General features: G+C 41.5%; 1 protein-coding gene across 1 annotated transcript in view; it reads right to left on the reverse strand.

The window, feature by feature from the left end:
• Window positions 1-3,777: 3,777 nt before the first annotated feature.
• The window catches only part of LOC126175326 (thioredoxin, mitochondrial-like), a 33,423-nt gene continuing 19,812 nt past the window's right edge, over window positions 3,778-17,388 (reverse strand). Inside the window, exons 3-4 of the mRNA XM_049922042.1 lie at window positions 4,024-4,147; window positions 3,778-3,937 (exon numbers count right to left, since the gene is read on the reverse strand). Of these exons, the coding sequence (XP_049777999.1) occupies window positions 3,806-3,937; window positions 4,024-4,147 (256 nt within the window). The 3' untranslated portion in view covers window positions 3,778-3,805. The remainder of the gene's footprint in view (window positions 3,938-4,023; window positions 4,148-17,388) is intronic.

Here is a 17,388-nt window from a genome sequence, read left to right on the forward strand (position 1 = left end):
AATTAATTTTCAAGCCTACTTTGAAACTTTCTCTATCAAGTACTTCCAATTGTTGCTGGAGTTTATTGGCACTGGAGGCATACAGTACAATGTCATTAGAGAACTAATGCCATCCAGATCTGTCCCATTGACATATACTCCTTTTTCATTTTCTTTGTTTGAAAATCTGGAAACTTCCTCAAACAGAGCTAAGAAAAGCTTTAGTCACAATAAATCTCCTTACTGACTTCTTTTCTCAATTCTGAATTTCTCCTGACGTAATTCTCTGTGTAATGTGGTGCCTGCTACATTTGTACCCAGTTTGAGTGTTCAAATTTAATAGTTACGAATCTGAGAGAAGTTTATAAATCCATAATCATTGCTCAGGTCTACATTTTTGTTCATGCCCTTCAAATGACTGATGGTGTTTCGTCCATTTCTGTAGCCATCATGTTTGTTATCCTGATTGAAGTCATATTTTTCTGTGCAAGACATGATAATTTTATTGGCATTATCAGGTAGAGGCTGAACATACATTGTTTTTCCCTGCCCATAAGTAAACTCTTGTAATCTCCATCTCTGACTTCCTCCAAATAAGTCTGTCTGTTTCCAGCTACTAGATCACTTAATTTAGTTTTATTTATAATAAATGAAAAATTCATTAAATGAACTAGACATCATTATTCTTAAAAAATTATAATGATTGCAGACTTATATTTTCTATTTGTTTCAGTCTGGAAGAATATGTTGACGACAAGTAGGTTGTTGTTGCACTTTTCAAATTCTACTAATATATGATCTCTGTCTCATGTGGTCTCATCTCAATTGAGGACAGATCTGGGGATCTTGTTGCCCACAGGAGTACCTCAACATCATATAGACAGTTCATAGGGACACATGCCATCTGTGGATGAGGATTGTCCCATTGAAAAATGTAGTATCAGTCACAAGAGACTTAATACGAAGGTGCAGGATGCCCATGTCATACTGTTGTGTCATCACTATCAGCCATTACCCAAGTCGTACCTGATGTCTCCATATACACTGATGCCAGAAGTTACACTGCTGTGCCATTCCAAAACTTTGGAAGAATGGGACCTCTGCCCAGGCTGCTGCCATATTTGCTGACAATGGTCATCCAGGGTATTGCAGAACTGTGGTTCATCACTGAACACAGTGTGATGCAGTTCATCAGAAGTCCATTCTTCCCAGTCACAGCATGACTCCAAGTGCAGCCATTTGTGTTTGATGTTAATGGCAGCCTGCACATTGAGCAAATTCCCTTGTCCAACTGCTGTTAGTCTCCAGACAATGATGGGGAAAGAATGTTGCAGGGAGTCCAGTACTTGTTCTCAGTTAGCAGGCACAGATCGGAAGGGGTATGATGTGCTTGGTGTACACACAACGATCCTTCCTTAGGGTGGTCAGACGTAGTCGAATGGAACGGAAGCTTGGCAATGGGTGTGCATGTCACATCTGAGTACCCAACAAATGTGAGTGTTGTATAATTTGACCAATCAGCAAAATGAAGACCGACAATGAAGCCCATTTCAAATTCTTTGTTAAGTGCTGATAACGCTGCCTCACTTGTCTCCGTGTCAGTGATCATTTGGTGATTACTCATTCAGCATATGATACTGTTCACGTCCTTTATATATCCTACAGACCTGGTAACAATACTAAACACAAACAACACTAATGCACTCTGGTGCCCTTTCTACCTGGCTCAGAGAATTGCAATTCTAATCATTTACATGCCTGTTGATGGTGTGTACTTGTGTCAAGTTACACCACATCTGACCATGTCTTCTGGGTGCCTCAGTTTCTTTAGTCAGGCTATGTATAAACATATTTCTGCTGCGTTTATGTTTTTTTTTTAGTTTCAGGAAGGAACTGGAACCATTCGAAAATTTATCTAATAGTAAGTGTGAAAATGGTGAAACAACATACCATACTAAGTAGCATACCGGGTGATCAAAAAATCAGTATAAATTTGAAAACTGAATAAATCATAGAATAATGTAGATAGAGAGGTGCAAATTGACACACATGCTTGGAATGACATGGGGTTTTATTAGAACAAAAAAAATACAAAAGTTCAAAAAATGTCTGACAGATGGCGCTTCATATGATCAGAATAGCAATAATTAGCATAACAAAGTAAGACAAAGCAAAGATGATGTTCTTTCCATTCTCAATATGTCCACTATCATTCCCCAACAACAGCTGTAGTCGAGGAATAATGTTGTGAACAGCACTGTAAAGCATGTTCGGAGTTATGGTGAGGCATTGGCGTCGGATGTTGTCTTTCAGCATCCCTAGAGATGTCCCCAATAATCGCACGGACTGAGGTCTGAGGACCTGGGAGGCCAAGCATGACGAAAGTGGCAGCTGAGCACATGATCATCACCAAAAGACGCGTACAAGAGATCTTTCATGAGTAGCAATATGGGGTGGAGCGCCATCCTGCACAAACACCGTATGTTCGAGCAGGTGTTTATCAGCCAGGCTGGGGATGATGCGATTCTGTAACATATCGGCGTACCTCTCACCCATCACGGTAGCAGTTACAAAACCAGAACCGCGCATTTCCTCGAAGAAAAAAGGCCCGATAACGGTAGATGTGGTAAATCCAACCCATACCGTGACTTTCTCGTTGTGCAATGGAGTTTCCACGACAGTTCTAGGAATTTCGGTAGCCCAAATTCTGTAGTTGTGGGCGTTGACAGATCCTCGGAGCATGAAATGAGCTTCGTCGGTCCACAACACATTACTCAACCAATCGTAATCTTCCGCCATCTTTTGAAACGCCCACACCGCAAATACCCTCCACTTCATTAAATCGCCAGGTAACAGTTAATGATGTCGATGGATCTTGTATGGATAGCATGGGAGGGGTACGCCTAAGTGCCAACCAAACAGTAGTGTATGGAATGCCGGTGCGACGTGCGACCGCACCAGCGCTGACTTCCCCGTGCATAGACAAACCCGCTGCAGTCTCCATTTCTTCCTGAACTGTCTCAGCAGCATTACGCCTTGTGCTCGGTCAACCACTACGGGGTCTATTGTCTAAACAACCCATGGCTTCGAACTTCGAAATCATTCTCGCCACAGCTGCATTTGTCAACAGACCTATACCCGTTCAAATCCCCTTCCTATGGTGATAGGATTGTAACGCTGAACTAGCACATTCCCCATTCTGAGAATACAGCTTCACTAAAAGTGCCTTTTCAGGTAACATCAACGTGCTGCGACTGCTGGTGCATCTGATTCTCTCTCTCATTACAGCTCCTTTCATACACGATTTTCATGTGCAGTCACTGATGTTTTGCTGTCCAACACCATCTGTTGGACATTTTGTGAACTTTGTTTTGTTTTTGGTTCTAGTAAAACCCCATGTCATTCCAAGCACGTGTGTCAATTTTTACCTCTATCTACATTATTCCGTGGTTTATTAAGTTTTCAAATTTATACTGACTTTTTGATCACGCGGTAAATTGGATCATATTGTGATATCACTGTCATAGAAGTCATTCAGGTTAATTTGAATATTGTATTCAGACTTTAATCTATCAACTAATATTATCCTTTTTTTGTAAAAAAAATATTTATTTTACTGTTTATTTACCTATGTAGGTGATGTGTTGCTACACTTTAAAGTAGTAGAGAAAAGGTATCATGTTTTGAATATGCTTTTTAATAATTATATGGTTATAATATAATTTGTTTTTAATTTGTTTTTAATAATTACTTATACATGGATTTATCTAGAAGTTCTTCTGAAAGCTCAAGCCTTGCAGTGGAATATATAATTCTCATTAATTTTTCATTCATCAGCCTTTTCTGTCTTACAGATTTTATCAACAAAACTTCTTAATTTCTCAGTGTTTTGTAGCCCATCTAGCCTTTCTTTTACCTTCCCATTTTCAATGGCTATGAGGGATGGTATACTGCCTACCTAAAAGTGAAAGAAAAAGGTCAGAACTGCATTCTGCTTCAAACATGACTACCTGCATTTAAAAAAGAGAGAGAAAGCAGTATTACCTCGTAGTCCATGGCAAGATCAGTGTTTTCATCAACATCCACTTTAGCAAGCAGTATTTTGCCCTTCTTCTCTGCTATAACTGATTCAATTCGTGGTGTAAGTTTTTCACAGGGTTTGCACCATCTAAACATACAAAATATGTTTGACATTGAATATGACTTTATGAATTTTATTGATGCTTTTGAAATAGACTAACATTTGGAATATTGCAATACCCATAAGAAATGTCCTAAATATAAAAGCTTGGAGACTGTGAAGCACAGCCTACCAGAAAGCTTGTAGGAAGATAGTATACACATATGTTAGCTGACTGATACACCCTTTTATGTAACTAGATACGCCAACATCATTTTCAGTAAAAAGCTATCAAACAAAGTAAAGCCACTGCCCTTTCCAATGGTGCAATATTAAATCGTAGTACATGAGGCAATCTGAACTGGGTGGAATGTGGGGCTCCAGAAAATATTGTGGTCTGACTGTGACACTTTGGATCAGGCAGGGCCTGCTGCCATTTCAGTGATGAATGTTTGGAACTAGCGGATACAAAAGGTGGCCACACACTGCATTGATGAACAGGTATTGAACCACATAGTGCAATCACAATACAGGAATATGTCTATCCTGTCCGCATGGCCACTATGGACCATACAACTCCGTTTAAAAAGTAGTAACTTTGCTGGCTGTAATGGTGTTTCAGCAGAATATTAAAATCTTGTGATAACTTGATAAGATTGCCCTTAAACTACCTTTGTAATAAATCATCTACAAAACTGAAGATAAGCAAACCACATCTAATGACAGAACTATATCCATCCACGCCATCTTCTCAAAAGTATTAAAGAAAGTGGCCTGTGACAAAATATTAACTAATTTAACTGCTAGTTGAACGTGTTAACTGCGTCTGTTATCTTTCATAAAGGGTTCTCCACACAGAAAGGAATACAATACCTAGCAAATGAAGTGCTATCCTATTGGTATATTATGTGACCTTGTCAAAGCCTTCTATAAGGCTTCTATAAGACTAGGGCTATAAGCGGTACACAGCTATCAGTGATAATCTCACAAAGATTTCTATTATGCAGTTTCGGGCAAGCAATTATAACCTTTCACCACAGACATAAATGGTCATAATGACTGAAGTACAGATACATTCAAATGGAGTCAACACCTGGATAAACTAAACAAGAAACTCTGTCTAACACGTTATGCCTTTAGAAAAATCTTCTGTTCATCATTTTGTGTGTGTGAGCAGTGCGGGGGGGGGGGGGGGGGGGGGGGGATCAGCAAGAAAACATCTCGTAGAGGTTTGATATTGTGTATAACGTTTGTTGGAGATCACTACCTGCTTTTGTTTTCAAATATTATGTGAATAAGGCCTCACTATTTGTATATTGTGAGCTATTACAATTTTTCACCCCCTCACCCATTTGACAGAGAGATGGTTCTTACCTCCCCAGTGGTTTGTTCTAGACAGTAAGTGATTTAGAAGAAGTGGTTTAGGAGAAGATGTGGAACATACATTCGTGCATCCACTTCTATAATATGTATGGATATCGTGTACAGATGTTTCGATTATGTCTTTATCTCATTTTAATGTATGCCTTGAATCATTCCACATCCCTGAAGGTACTCCTCCATGATGTGATCAATGGAACATTATAAATACATGATTTCACTGTCTTAGATCTATGTCTGAGCAATGAAATGTGTGAACCTGTCCGCGTTAACAGTTCACTGCAGGCTGGACTGGTGGTACACGTACCATTGTGTTGGTATCCATTGTCCAGAAATCACAAATGCTTCTGAATGCTATAGGCACATGAATGCCTTCCCTATGAGAAGAGGCAAAAATTGTGTTTGTGGAGTCTAGCTTCATTATGTCTTAATGTGAACACACAACATTCTGACACTACCATTGGTAACTGTAATCAGGGGGTCTGCTTTGTCAAGTTGGCATAACGAATAAATGTCAAGTGGGTGTCATTCTGCTGCACTCTGACCTGCCAGACAGACATGCCCATGAGCAGTTTGAAGGAAGCCAAAATATGTAATGGATATAGACTACTAGAGATCTGTACATAAAGTCATTTGATGTAGACTATTTCTTCATTCAGTGCAAAACAAACATAAGTCACATTCTCTCTTCCCATTTTAGGTCCATGGTAGGCTCCTGAGCACTACTTCAGGAAAGCTTTCTGCTGCTATGAACATAACAAAATATCTGTGCTCAGTAATTTAAGAAAATACACAAATCTGTAAGCATGCATAGTTCACAAATTTTTGGTTCACCTCGGGCAATTCTCCTGCTCCCACTTCACATTAAGCTGTGATTTATGAAACTATCTTGAATCTTTTGCCAAAAGACAGTGATTGTGTTTATATGTTGTTGTTGTTGTGGTCTTCAGTCCTGAGACTGGTTTGATGAAGCTCTCCATGCTACTCTATCCTGTGCAAGCTTCTTCATCTCCCAGTACTTACTGCAACCTACATCCTTCTGAATCTGCTTAGTGCATTCATCTCTTGGTCTCCCTCTACGATTTTTACCCTCCACGCTGCCCTCCAATGCTAAATTTGTGATCCCTTGATGCCTCAGAACATGTCCTACCAACCGATCCCTTCTTCTTGTCAAGTTGTGCCACAAACTCCTCTTCTCCCCAATTCTATTCAATACCGCCTCATTAGTTATGTGATCTACCCACCTAATCTTCAGCATTTTTCTGTAGCACCACATTTCGAAAGCTTCTATTCTCTTCTTGTCCAAACTATTTATCATCCATGTTTCACTTCCATACATGGCTACACTCCATACAAATACTTTCAGAAACGACTTCGTGACACTTAAATCAATACTCGATGTTAAAAAATTTTTCTTCTTCAGAAACGCTTTTCTTGCCATTGCCAGTCTACATTTTATATCCTCTCTACTTCGACCATCATCAGTTATTTTGCTCCCCAAATAGCAAAACTCCTTTACTACTTTAAGTATCTCATTACATAATCTAATTCCCTCAGCATCACCCAACTTAATTCGACTACATTCCATTATCGTCGTTTTGCTATTGTTGATGTTCATCTTATATCCTCCTTTGAATGCACTGTCCATTCCGTTCAACTGCTCTTCCAAGTCCTTTGCTGTCTCTGACAGAATTACAATGTCATCGGCAAACCTCAAAGTTTTTATTTCTTCTCCATGGATTTTAATTCCAACTCCAAATTTTTCTTTTGTTTCCTTTATTCCTTGCTCAATATACAGATTGAATAACATCGGGGAGAGGCTACAACCCTGTCTCACTCCCTTCCCAACCACTACTTCCCTTTCATGCCCCTCGACTCTTATAACTGCCATCAGGTTTCTGTACAAATTGTAAATAGCCTTTCACTCCCTGTATTTTACCCCTGCGACCTTCAGAATTAGAAAGAGAGTATTCCAGTCAACATTGTCAAAAGCTTTTTCTAAGTCTACAAATGCTAAAAATGTAGGTTTGCCTTTCCTTAATCTTTCTTCTGAAATAAGTTGTAGGGTCAGTATTGCCTTATGTGTTCCAACATTTCTACGGAATCCAAACTGATCTTCCCCGAGGTCGGCTTCTACCAGTTTTTCCATTTGTCTGTAAAGAATTCGCAATAGTATTTTGAAGCTGTGACTTATTAAACTGATAGTTTGGTAATTTTCACATCTGTCAACACCTGCTTTCTTTGGGATTGGAATTATTATATTCTTCTTGAAGTCTGCGGGTATTTCACGTGTCTCATACATCTTGCTCACCAGATGGTAGAGTTTTGACAGGACTGGCTCTCCCAAGGCCGTCAGTAGTTCCAATGGAATGTTGTCTACTCCGGGGGCCTTGTTCCGACTTAGGTCTTTCAGTGCTCTGTCAAACTCTTCACGCAGTATCATATCTCCCATTTCATCTTCATCTACATCATCTCCCATTTCCATAATATTGTCCTCAAGTACATCGCCCTTGTATAGACCCTCTATATACTCCTTCCACCTTTCTGCTTTCCCTTCTGTGCTTAGAACTGGGTTTCCATCTGAGCTCTTGATGTTCATACAAGTGGTTCTCGTATCTGCAAAGGTCTCTTTAATTTTCCTGTAGGCAGTATCTATCTTACCCCTAGTGAGATAAGCCTCTACATCCTTACATTTGTCCTCTAGCCATCCATGCTTAGCTATTTTGCACTTCCTGTCGATCTCATTTTTGAGACATTTGTATTCCTTTTTGCCTGCTTCATTTACTGCATTTTTATATTTTCTCCTTTCATCAATTAAATTCAATATTTCTTCTGTTACCCAAAGATTTCTACTAGCCCTCGTCTTTTTACCTACTTGATCCTCTGCTGCCTTCACTACTTCATCCCTCAAAGCTACCCATTCTTCTTCTACTGTATTTCTTTCCCCCATTCCTGTCAATTGTTCCCTTATTCTCTCCCTGAAACTCTGTACAACCTCTGGTTCTTTCAGTTTATCCAGGTCCCATCTCCTTAAATTGCCACCTTTTTGCAGTTTCTTCAGTTTTAATCTACAGTTCATAACCAGTAGATTGTGGTCAGAGTCCACATCTGCCCCTGGAAATGTCTTACAATTTAAAACCTGGTTCCTAAATCTATGTCTTACCATTATATAATCTATCTGATACCTTCTAGTAGTGTTTATATACTTACGAAATTTTTGTGGCATTATCAGAAGGTATGTCCTATCATTCTGTCTTCTCTTCTTGTCACTGTTGCCACATGTTCCCTTCTTCACTGATTCTGTGGAAAGTCTCCTTATTTCATATCCCATTAGTCCACCTAATTTTTCAACACCTTCCATAGCACCACATCTCAAACACTTTGATTCTCTTCCTTTCTGCTTTTTTTACAGTCCGTGATTCATTATCATACAATACTGTGTTCCACCCCCCCCCCCCCCCTCCCGCCTCCATGAACTATGGACCTTGCCATTGGTGGGGAGGCTTGCGTGACTCAACGATACAGATAGCCGTATGAAAGGTGCAAACACAACGGAGAGGTATCTACATCTACACTCCTGGAAATGGAAAAAAGAACACATTGACACCGGTGTGTCAGACCCACCATACTTGCTCCGGACACTGCGAGAGGGCTGTACAAGCAATGATCACACGCACGGCACAGCGGACACACCAGGAACCGCGGTGTTGGCCGTTGAATGGCGCTAGGTGCGCAGCATTTGTGCATCACCGCCGTCAGTGTCAGCCAGTTTGCCGTGGCATACGGAGCTCCACCGCAGTCTTTAACACTGGCAGCATGCCGCGACAGCGTGGACGTGAACCGTATGTGCAGTTGACGGACTTTGAGCGAGGGCGTATAGTGGGCATGCGGGAGGCCGGGTGGACGTACCGCCGAATTGCTCAACACGTGGGGCGTGAGGTCTCCACAGTACATCGCTGTTGTCGCCAGTGGTCGGCGGAAGGTGCACGTGCCTGTCGACCTGGAACCGGACCGCAGCGACGCACGGATGCACGCCAAGACCGTAGGATCCTACGCAGTGCCGTAGGGGACCGCACCGCCACTTCCCAGCAAATTAGGGACACTGTTGCTCCTGGGGTATCGGCGAGGGACCATTCGCAACCGTCTCCATGAAGCTGGGCTATGGTCCCGCACACCGTTAGGCCGTCTTCCGCTCACGCCCCAACATCGTGCAGCCCGCCTCCAATGGTGCCGCAACAGGCGTGAATGGAGGGGACGAATGCAGACGTGTCGTCTTCAGCGATGAGAGTCGCTTCTGCCTTGGTGCCAATGATGGTCGTATGCGTGTTTGGCACCGTGCAGGTGAGCGCCACAATCAGGACTGCATACAACCGAGGCACACAGGGCCAACACCTGGCATCATGGTGTGGGGAGCGATCTCCTACACTGCCCGTACACCACTGGTGATCGTCGAGGGGACACTGAATAGTGCACGGTACATCCAAACCGTCATCGAACCCATCGTTCTACCATTCCTAGACCGGCAAGGGAACTTGCTGTTCCAACACGACAATGCACGTCCGCATGTATCCCGTGCCACACAACATGCTCTAGAAGGTGTAAGTCAACTACCCTGGCCAGCAAGATCTCCGGATCTGTCCTCCATTGAGCATGTTTGGGACTGGATGAAGCGTCGTCTCACGCGGTCTGCACATCCAGCACGAACGCTGGTCCAACTAAGGCGCCAGGTGGAAATGGCATGGCAAGCCGTTCCACAAGACTACATCCAGCATCTCTACGATCGTCTCCATGGGAGAATAGCAGCCTGCATTGTTGCGAAAGGTGGATATACACTGTACTAGTGCCGACATTGTGCATGCTCTGTTGCCTGTGTCTATGTGCCTGTGGTTCTGTCAGTGTGATCATGTGATGTATCTGACCCCAGGAATGTGTCAATAAAGTTTCCCCTTCCTGGGACAATGAATTCACGGTGTTCTTATTTCAATTTCCAGGAGTGTATATCTACATCTACATGACTACTCTGCAATTCACATTTAAGAGCTTGGCAGAGGGTTCATCGAACCACAATCATACTATCTCTCTACCATTCCACTCCCGAACAGCACACGGGAAAAATGAACACCTAAACCTTTCTGTTTGAGCTCTTGATTTCTCTTATTTCATTTTGATGATCATTCCTACCTATGTAGGTTGGGCTCAACAAAATATTTTTGCATTCGGAAGAGAAAGTTGGTGACTGAAATTTCGTAAATAGATCTCGCCGCGACGAAAAACGTCTTTGCTTTAATGACTTCCATCCCAACTTGCATATCATATCTGCCTCACTATCTCCCCTATTACGTGATAATACAAAATGAGCTGCCCTTTTTTGCACCCTTTCGATGTCCTCTGTCAATCCCACCTGGTAAGGATCCCACACCGCGCAGCAATATTCTAACAGAGGACAAACGAGTGTAGTGTAAGCTGTCTCTTTAGTGGACTTGTTGCATCTCCTAAGTGTCCTGCCAATGAAACACAACCTTTGGCTCGCCTTCCCCACAATATTATCTATGTGGTCTTTCCATATGAAGTTGTTCGTAATTTTAACACCCAGGTACTTAGTTGAATTGACAGCCTTGAGAATTGTACTATTTATCAAGTAATAGAATTCCAATGGATTTGTTTTGGAACTCAAGTCGATCACCACACACTTTTCGTTATTTAGCGTCAACTGCCACCTGCCACACCATATAGCAATCTTTTCTAAATCGCTTTGCAACTATACTGGTCTTCGTATGACCTTACTAGACAGTAAATTACAGCATCATCTGTGAACAACCTAAGAGAACTGTTCAGATTGTCACCCAGGTCATTTATATAGCTCAGGAACAGTAGAGGTCCCAGGATGCTTCCCTGGGGAACACCTGATATCACTTTAGTTTTACTCGATGATTTGCCATCTATTACTACGAACTGCGACCTTGAGGACAGGAAATCATGAATCTAGTCGCACAACTGAGACGATACCCCATAGTCCCGCAGCTTGGTTAGGGGTCACTTGTGAGGAACGGTGTCAAAAGCTTTCCGGAAATCCAGAAATACGGAATCAACCTGAGATTCCCTGTCAATAGCAGCCATTACTTTGGTCGAATAATGAGCTAGCTGCGTTGCACAAGAACGATGTTTTCTAAAACCATGCTGATTACGTATCAATAGATCGTTCCCTTCGAGGTGATTCATAATGTTTGAATACAGTATATGCTCCAAAACTCTACTTCAAACTGACGTCAATGATGTAGGTCTGTAGTTCGATGGATTACTCCTACTTCCCTTCTTAAACACTGGTGCGACCTGCGCAATTTTCCAATCTGTAGGTACAGATCTATTGGTGAGCGAGCGGTTTATGTGATTGCTAAGTGGGGAGCTATTGTATCTGCATAATCTGAAAGGAACCTAATTGGCATACAATCTCGACCTGAAGACTTGCCCGTATCAAGCGATTTGAGTTGCTTCGCAACCCCTAAGGTATCTACTTCTAAGAAACTCCAATTCTGGACTATTCCATTTGTCTTCCCTGGTGAAGGCATTTCGGAAAACTGCGTTCAATAACTCCGCTTTAGCGGCACAGTCGTCGGTAACAGTACCATCGGCACTGCACAGCGAAGGTATTGACTGCGTCTTGCCGCTTCTGTACTTTACATACGGCCAGAATTTCTTCAGATTTTCTACCAAATTTCGAGACAATGTTTCGTTGTGGAACCTATTAAAGGCATCTCACATTGAAGTCCATGCCAAATTTCGCACGTCTGTTAATTTTAGCCAATCTTTGGGATTTTGCGTTCTTCTGAGCTTCGCATGCTTTTTCCGTTGCCTCTGCAACAGCGTTCGGACCTGTTTTGTGTACCATGCGGGATCAGTTCCATCTCTTACCAATTTATAAGGTATGAATCTCTCAATTGCTGTTGCTACTATTTCTTTGAATCTGAGACACATCTCGTCTACATTTACATAGTCAGTTTGGAAGGAATGGAGAATGTCTCTTAGGAAGGCTTCTAGTGGCACTTTATCAGCTTTTTTAAATAAAATTATTTTGCATTTGTTTCTGGTGGATTTGGAAGAAACGGTATTGAGCCTAGCTACAATGACCTTGTGATCACTAATCCCTGTATCAGTCATGATGCTCTCTATTAGCTCTGGATTGTGTGTGGCTAAGAGGTCAAGTGAGTTTTCGCAACCATTTACAATTCGCGTGGGTTCGTGGACTAACTGCTCGAAATAATTTTCGGAGAAAGCATTTAGGACAATCTCAGAAGATGTTTTCTGCCTACCACCGGTTTTGAACAAGTATTTTTGCCAACATATCGAGGGAAGGTTGAAGTCCCCACCAACTATAACCATATGAGTGGGGTATTTATTTGTTATGAGACTCAAATTTTCTCTGAACTGTTCAGCAACTATATCATCGGAGTCTGGGGGTCGGTAGAAGGAGCCAATTATTAACTTAGTTTGGCTGTTAAGTATAACCTCCACCCATACCAATTCGCACAGAGTATCTACTTCGACTTCACTACAAGATAAACCACTACTGACAGACACAAACATCTGTTGAGAGGCCAGATAAACATGTGGTACCTGAAGAGGGGCAGAGGGGCAGCAGCCTTTTCAGTAGTTGCAGGGGCAACAGTCCGGATGATTGAATGATCTGGCCCTATAGCACTAACCAAAATGGCCTTGCTGTTGTGGTACTGCGAATGGCTGAAAGCAAGGGGAAACTACAGCCATAATTTTTCCCGAGAGCATGCAGCTTTACTGTATGATTAAATGATGATGGCGTCCTCTTGGGTAAAATATTCCAGAGGTAAAATAGTCCCCCATTCAGATCTCCGGGCGGGGACTACTCAACAGGACATCATTATCAGGAGAAAGAAAACTGGCGTACTACGGATTGGAGCGTGGAATGTCAGATCCCTTAACCGGGCAGGTAGGTTAGAAAATTTAAAAAGGGAAATGGATAGGTTAAAGTTAGATATAGTAGGAATTAGTGAAGTTCAGTGGCAGGATGAACAAGACTTTTGGTCAGGTGAATACAGGATTATAAATACAAAATCAAATAGGGGTATTGCAGGAGTAGGCTTAATAATGAATTAAAAAAATAGGAGTGTGGGTAAGCTACTACAAACAGCATAGTGAATGCATTATTGTGGCCAAGATAGACACAAAGCCCACGCCTACTACAGTAGAACAAGTTTATATGCCAAATAGCTCTGCAAACATTATGAATCACCTCAAAGGGAACGATCTATTGATACGTAATCAGCATGGTTTCAGAAAACATCGTTCTTGTGCAACGCAGCTAGCTCTTTATTCGACCAAAGTAATGGCCGCTATCGACAGGGGATCTCAGGTTGATTCTGTATTTCTGAATTTCCAGAAGGCTTTTGACACCATTCCTCACAAGTGACCCCTAATCAAGCTGCGGGCCTATGGGGTATCGTCTCAGTTGTGCGACTGGATTTGTGATTTCCTGTCAGGGAGGTCGCAGTTTGTAGTAATAGACGGCAAATCATCGAGTAAAACTGAAGTGATATCAGGTGTTCCCCAGGGAAGCATCCTGGGACCTCTGCTGTTCCTGATCTATATAAATGACCTGGGTGACAATCTGAACAGTTCTCTTAGGTTGTTCACAGATGATGCTGTAATTTACCGTCTAGTAAGATCATCCGAAGACCAGTATCAGTTGCAAAGCGATTTAGAAAAGATTGCTGTATGGTGAGGCAGGTGGCAGTTGACGCTAAATAACGAAAAGTGTGAGGAGATCTACATGAGTTCCAAAAGAAATCTGTTGGAATTTGATTACTCAATAAATAGTACAATTCTCAAGGCTGTCAATTCAACTAAGTACCTGGGTGTTAAAATTACGAACAACTTCGGATGGAAAGGCCACATAGATAATATTGTGGGGAAGGCGAGCCAAAGGTTGCGTTTCATTGGCAGAACACTTAGAAGATGCGACAAGTCCACTAAAGAGACAGCTTACACTACACTTGTTCGTCCTCTGTTAGAATATTGCTGCGCGGTGTGGGATCCTTACCAGGTGGGATTGACGGAGGACATCGAAAGGGTGCAAAAAAGGGCAGCTCATTTTGTATTATCACGTAATAGGGGAGAGAGTGTGGCAGATATGATACACGAGTTGGGATGGAAGTCATTAAAGCAAAGACATTTTTCGTTGCGGCGAGATCTATTTACGAAATTTCAGTCACCAACTTTCTCTTCCGAATGCAAAAATATTTTGTTGAGCCCAACCTACATAGGTAGGAATGATCATCAAAATAAAATAAGAGAAATCAGAGCTCAAACAGAAAGGGTTAGGTGTTCGTTTTTTCCCACGCGCTGTTCGGGAGGGGAATGGTAGATAGATAGTATGATTGTGGTTCGATGAACCCTCTGCCAAGCACTTAAATGTGAATTGCAGAGTAGTCATGTAGATGTAGATGTAGATGTAGATGTAGATGTAGATGATGAAGAAATTGATGAAATGTATGATGAGATAAAAGAAATAATTCAGGTAGTGAAGGGAGATGAAAATTTCGTAGTCATGGGTGACTGGAATTCGACAGTAGGAACGGGAAGAGAAGGAAATGTAGTAGGTGAATATGGATTGGGGCTAAGAAATGAAAGAGGAAGCCGTCTGGTAGAATTTTGCACTGAGCATAACTTAATCATAGCTAACACTTGGTTCAAGAATCATAAAAGAAGGTTGTATACATGGAAGAACCCTGGAGAAACTAAAAGGTATCAGATAGATTATATAATAGTAAGACAGAGATTTAGGAACCAGGTTTTAAATTGTAAGACATTTCCAGGGGCAGATGTGGACTCTGACCACAATCTACTGGTTATGAACTGTAGATTAAAACTGAAGAAACTGCAAAAAGGTGGGAATTTTAGGAGATGGGACCTGGATAAACTGACTAAACCAGAGGTTGTACAGAGTTTCAGGGAGAGCATAAGGGAACAATTGACAGGAATGGGGGAAAGAAATACAGTAGAAGAAGAAGGGGTAGCTTTGAGGAATGAAATAATGAAGGCAACAGAGGATCATGTACGTAAAAAGACAAGGGCTAGTAGAAATCCCTGGGTAACAGAAGAGATACTGAATTTAATTGATGAAAGGAGAAAAGACAAAAATGCAGTAAGTGAAGCAGGCAAAAAGGAATACAAACGTCTAAAAAATGAGATCGACAGAAAGTGCAAAATGGCTAAGCAGGGATGGATAGAGGACAAATGTAAGGATGTAGAGGCGTATACACTAGTGGTAAGATAGATACTGCCTATAGGAAAATAAAGAGACCTTTGGAGAAAAGAGAACCACTTGTATGAATATCAAGAGCTCAGATGGAAACCCAGTTCTAAGCAAATAAGGGAAAGCAGAAATGTGGATGGAGTATATGGAGGGTCTACACAAGGGCGATGTTCTTGACGACAATATTATGGAAATGGAAAAGGATGTAGATGAAGATGAAATGGGAGATATGATACTGCGTGAAGAGTTTGACAGAGCACTGAAAGACCTAAGTCAAAACAAGGCCCAGGGAGTAGATAACATTCCATTAGAACTACTGATAGCATTGGGAGAGCCAGCCCTGACAAAACTCCACCATCTGGTGAGCAATATATATGAAACAGGTGAAATACCCTCTGACTTCAAGAAGAATATAATAATTACAATCCCAAAGAAAGCCGATGTTGACAGACGTGAAAACTACTGAACTATCAGTTTAATAAGTCACAGCTGCAAAATACTATTGCAAATTCTTTACAGACGAATGGAAAAACTGGTAGAAGCCGAACTCTGGGAAGACCAGTTGGATTCCGTAGAAATGTTGGAACATGTGAGGCAATACTGACCCTACAACTTATCTTAGAAGAAAGATTGAGGAAAGGCAAACCTACATTTCTAGCATTTGTAGACTTAGAAAAAGCTTTTGACAATGTTGACTGGAATACTCTCAAATTCTGAAGGGGCAGGAGTAAAATACAGGGAGCGAAAGGCTATTTACAATTTGTACAGAAACCAGATTGCAGTTATAAGAGTCGAGGGACATGAAACGGAAGCAGTGATTGGGAAGGGAGTGAGACAGGATTGTAGCCTCTCCCCGATGCTATTCAATCTGTATATTGAGCAAGCAGTAAAGGAAACAAAAAAAGTTCAGAGTAGGTATTAAAATCCATGGAGAAGAAATAAAAACTCTGAGGTTCGCCGATGACATTGTAATTCTGTCAGAGACAGCAAAGGACTTGGAAGAGTAGCTGAACAGAAAGGACAGTGTCTTCAAAGGAGGGTATAAGATGAACATCAACTAAAGCAAAACGACGATAATGGAATGTAGTCGAATTAATTCATGTGATGCTGAGGGAATTCGATTAGGAAATGAGACACTTAAAGTAGTAAAGGAGTTTTGCTATTTGGGAAGCAAAATAACTGATGATGGTCGAGTTAGAGAGGATATAAAATGTAGACTGGCAATGGCAAGGAAATCGTTTCTGAAGAAGAGAAATTTGTTAACATTGAGTATTGATTTAAGTGTCAGGAAGTCGTTTCTGAATGTATTTGTATGGAGTGTAGCCATGTATGCAAGTGAAACATGGACGATAAATAGTTTGGGCAAGAAGAGAATAGAAGCTTTCAAAGTGTGGTGCTACAGAAGAATGCTGAAGATTAAATCGGTAGATCACATAACTAATGAGGAGGTATTGAATAGAATTGGGGAGAAGAGGAGTTTGTGGCACAACTTGACTAGAAGAAGGGATCGGTTGGTAGGACATGTTATGAGGCATCAAGGTATCACAAATTTAGTACTGGAGGGTAGCGTGGAGGTTTAAAATCATAAAGGGAGACCAAGAGATGAATACACTAAGCCGATTCA

The sequence above is a fragment of the Schistocerca cancellata genome, chromosome 3 (assembly GCF_023864275.1).
Source record: "Schistocerca cancellata isolate TAMUIC-IGC-003103 chromosome 3, iqSchCanc2.1, whole genome shotgun sequence".
Classification (NCBI taxonomy): Eukaryota; Metazoa; Arthropoda; class Insecta; order Orthoptera; family Acrididae; genus Schistocerca; species Schistocerca cancellata.